General features: G+C 32.7%; 1 protein-coding gene across 1 annotated transcript in view; it reads left to right on the top strand.

The window, feature by feature from the left end:
- Nucleotides 1-4,874, top strand: part of TTLL7 (tubulin tyrosine ligase like 7) — a 135,183-nt gene that overhangs the window by 109,739 nt on the left and 20,570 nt on the right. Inside the window, exon 17 of the mRNA XM_011355686.2 lies at nucleotides 3,693-3,853. Coding sequence (XP_011353988.1) covers nucleotides 3,693-3,853 — 161 coding nt within the window. The remainder of the gene's footprint in view (nucleotides 1-3,692; nucleotides 3,854-4,874) is intronic.

Genomic DNA, 4,874 nt, shown 5'->3' with positions numbered 1-4,874 from the left:
GTGGTGTTCTGGAAAAGGACTAAGTTCCTGGGTCACCTAGACCATGCTAATCTCACCAATGTGGGAAATCACTCTCAGGCAGAGATGCTTGGTGACGCACAAGAGGCCTGAAGGTTCATCCATCTCCATATTGGAGGAAATCTTAGGAGTAGGGCAGAAGCACTCCGCACTCTAACTCCCTGGCCTCTTTCCGAAGTTGCTGCTTTTAGTCTTGTGTGGCCTAGGATATTAGACCATCGTACTTTTAAAATTCCCTCAAATTAAGAATAAAACATATCCAGAGTAGTAGCCAAGAGAATCTCCTCTAAGTAATGTACCTAGTACAGTGCTTGGCATAGAGCCGGCAGCCAACATGTTAGCCACGCTTCTCTTTTGTTCTTGTACAGCATATGCATTTTACCAGAAACTGTATACAAAAAGAAATAAATGAATAACCCCTAATCTCAAATGCTCACTTTAAAGTTACATAATTATTTAATAATAGTGTGAAATTAAGATAATGTGAAAATTCCCAGCATCGTTAATACTTTTTAATTTTATTATATCGACATATATTTATTCTTGAGACCAATTTATGGGTTATCTTGGCTACTTTTTAAATTCTTCCTGTGTTCTTACTTTTGGCCTGCTGTTACTCACTAATTTATAGAAAGTAGAAAAGAAAATTGGGAAGAGAAATAATTTAAATTTATCACTTACTGCCAGTGTTGATTCTCATATCACATCAGTCATGGGTACTGCTTTCTATATTCAGAAATATGAAGAGTTAAACTAATAGCTTAAGAGAAAATTGTTTAAAAAAAAAGTACAAATGAATGCCTGGTATGAATATTATATCAGTATTATTGTGAATAATTCATTTTAAACTTAAAAAAAAAATTCCTCTTTGTAATTAAGCATTTGTTATCTGTAATAATGTACTTTTCCAGGACAATTTTTTCACAAGTCACTTTATTAGAGATTGCATTCTCTCTCATTCTCTTCCCCACCACCTACTGTAGGATTTGCAATACTGTTCCCACTTCACAATAAAAGAAGCTGGAACAGGGAGAGAGAGAATGATGCTGCTTACACAATTCATTGTGAGAAGCTGCAGTTGATATTCTTCTATAAATAAAATGTTATTTTGAAAATTTTTTATAAAGCTGCTTTTTAAAGATGTATTTATTCTAAATTTGCCTTGTTCTGAGATAACTAATATCATTTCTTTAAATACGTGTGTTTTGAAGAGAAACAAATTAAATTATTTTACCTGCTTCCAATTGTTCATACATTTACGCCTATTGAGAGAAATCATATCTTCCCTCAGCCTTTATGTCTGCCAGTCTCTTTCTCTTTTCACCTCTTACTCTCATATTTATAGGTAGTTCCTTTAATTAGATAAATAAAATAAAAAGTGAAAAATCTACTGTGGTGAACTGAAATTAGAATAACTATGTTTATTGGTATTTACGTTTTCATTTTTAAGAGTTTCATTGGAAATGATCTGCATAAATATTAAATACATGTGAATTAGACAAAGTAGGTTTTTTGGTTTTTTTAGAAACCAAAATTAGTAGTCCTTGTTTCATGAATCTCTCTCATTATTTGTCTCTATATAGCTTGCTTTTATTTAGTGTTTTTAGTGTCATTATACCATTTGTGAAGCCAACATTCAAAACAAAAGATAAGATCTTGGCAATAATCCATTAACTAACCAAATGACTCTGTCCATCTTCCTGGCTCCCATGTTTCAAGCAGCCATTTTTTTGAATTCATGATTCACCAGTTCTTTGCTTTCTTTCTTTCTTCTTATTTTATCTAGGTATTCCCCATAAGTATTTAAAAAATTTAGTTGTTTTTACTTGTATTAAAAGGGTTTCATACGACATGTAATCCCTGGTGTGTATTTTTTTAACTTACCATTATATTGCTAAGATGTGCTCTCTTATTGTGTGTTATATTCCGTTCATTTAGGAGTATTTTATAATATTCCAAAAGAGTGAGTTTACTTTTTTACTGTTTACTTTTTCACTGTCTCGTTAATGGAGAGTTAGGTTGTTTCCAGGTGTGTACAATTGTGAACGGCCATTTAAACATTCCTTTACATGCCTGTTGTTTTTAACCTATGAGTTTCTCTTAGGAATAAAATTGCTGTGTCATAGAGTATATGAATTTTCAACTTTAGGAAAGAATGACAAGGTATTTTCCAGAGCAACTGTGCCATTTGTCCTCCCACAATGTCTAAGACACTGTAGATCCCTGTCTCTCTAGCATTTAGCATTATCAGACTTTCAATTTTTGTCAATTAAATGGACTTGAAATGATATCTTATAGGCTTAATATTTATTCTTTATGTTTATTGGAAGTGTCTGTTTCCTTTTTTGTGAAATTCCTGTTCCTGTATTTTTGTCAATTTTTTTCTAGTAAGTTGTTGATGTTTATATTAACGATTTGTTAGGTATTCATTATATAGTCCTGATACTAATCTTTTGCTGGAGGTATATGTTTCGAATATATTTTCTCAGTTTGTAATTTGATCTTTTATTTCTTTAAGGCATCTCTTGATGGCCAGAAGTTCTTAATTTCAATATGATCGAAATCTATTAATCTTTTATTGTCTGTACTTTTTTGTGACTCAAGTAACCAAGGTCTAAAAGATATTGACCAATCCTTTCCACAAAGATATTTAATAGTTTATTTTTTAAACTTAAAATCTTAATCATTCTAAAGTTAAGTTTTATTAATTGAGCGAAGATTCAATTTTATTTTTTAAATAATTTTTTATTTTTCCATTACAGTCAACATGCAATATTATATTAGTTTCAGGAGTACAACGTAGACATTTATATAACTTATGAAGTGATCATCCCAATAGATCTAGTACTCATCTGACATCATAGTTATTACCATATTATTGACTATATTTCCTATGCTGTACTTTATATTCCTATAACTATTTTGTAACTACCAACGTGTACTTTTTAATTTCTTCCCCCTTTTCACTCATATCCTAACCCCACTCTCACATTGCAACTATCAAAATGTTCTCTGTATCTTAAGTCTGTTTCTGTTTTGTTCATTTTTATTGTTTTTTAGATTCCATGTATAAATTAAATCATATAGTATGTGTCTTTACCTGACTTATTTCACTTAGCATAATATCAGCTTCATTTTTTTTTTTTTTTAATTACCATTGGAGGGTTGCTCCATAGTGTAGTGGTCAGCACGTCTGCTTTACATGCAGAAGGACCAGGGTTTGCACCCCAAGTGGAGTCACGGACTATACCCCTAGTGCGCCAGGCCCCGGGTGCACTAGGCCCTGGGTGCACGCCGCGAACGTGTGGGAGGAGAATCCCTGCCTTCAGAGATCCAGTTCTTAAGGGGAAACAGCAACATCCATGGGTCAGGAGTGGAAGTGTGGGGGGGGGGAATTAAAGAGGGGAGAAAAATTACCATTAGAAAAAAAATCTCCATTTATTGATTTGATTTAATTTTAATTTTAAATTGAATCTTTTCTTACTATACTGGTCTGACTTGCCATCTGTGTCATATACCAAATTTCATGAATGCATGGAGTTATTTCTGAACTTTTTATTCTGTGATTTTGTTCAATTAGTGTGTGTGTGTGTATATGTAATCATCTTTAAATATTTTCATCTTTGAACACATATGTACACCTAGACTTTGAAATGCTTTGGTTTCTCCACTAGGTTTTGGATATAGTGAAAACAAGTATTCGTGCCGTTCTTCCACGCATCTGGAAGGTATCTGATGTCGATGAATTAAATTTATATCGGATTTTTAACCGAGTTTTTAATCGCTTACTCTGGAGTCATGGCCAAGGACTATGGAACTGTTTCTGTGATTCAGGGTAAGTTCTGAGTTATCTTTTATTATTGTTATTTTAAATATTTTAGTTATAGAGGTAGCTCAGTAAAATGGTTAGATTTCTTTAATGATCTCTTAATATATGGACTTTTTACTCTATGTAATAATTTTTAGTACTCTACTATAATTCATAGCAGTTAAGCTAATTTAGATGAGATAATGAATATGAACACACCACCACCTAACTAATTTGAATTCAGTGGAGAGAAGATAGTTAATTGATAAAAAAATCTCAATATCCTTAAGGTCCTTCCGCTGTTGCTTTTATGTAGCAGACTTCCAAAATTATGGCTGTATTCCTGCTCCTCTCCAAATTTTCAGTCCTGCCAAAGTTGTTGTGACTCATTATCATTTCAGCCTCAAGATATCTAAAAAGAAAAGTTTCATAGCTCTCTTTTATTCAGAAATGGACTTCCTTTAATCTTTTGGACTTCTCTTAATCCAATTGTTATTTTCTCAATTATACAAGTTTGATATCTTAGGGGCATTTACATCTTCCCTTGCCTTCACTGTCTTTATTCAATCATTTGCTAAATCCTGTTAGTTTTTCTGTCAGGGGCCCACTGTGGCTATTCTAGATTGTTTTTCATTGTTCTTAACAATTATCAAGTACTTACTACTGTATTAAATACTTTTGGAGATACAACGTTGAATCTGATATAGATCCTGCCCTCCAGAAAAATGATATTAGCTAACACAATACAACTTACTATGTACCAGGCATAGTTCTAAACACTTAACATGTATTAAGTGATTTAATCCTCATAACATCACTTTGAAGCATGTTCTCTCATTTTCTCCATTTTATAGACAAGGAAACTGGAGGCACAGGTACATGCTGAGGACCTAGTGCAAGTGGGATTTGAACTCTGGCCCCAGAGTTCATGCTCTTAACCAAGAACCTCTGCTATCTCTAGTAGACAAAATAAGATATGTACAAATTAATGATTATAAAAGAGACAGAGATGAAGTATAGGATTTCAGAGAGTACAGTCTTTTTGATA

This window comes from Pteropus vampyrus, unplaced genomic scaffold (assembly GCF_000151845.1).
Source record: "Pteropus vampyrus isolate Shadow unplaced genomic scaffold, Pvam_2.0 Scaffold22, whole genome shotgun sequence".
Taxonomy (NCBI): domain Eukaryota; kingdom Metazoa; phylum Chordata; class Mammalia; order Chiroptera; family Pteropodidae; genus Pteropus; species Pteropus vampyrus.
Note: the sequence above shows the minus strand (reverse complement) of the source record. Positions and strands in the feature narration are given on the sequence as shown.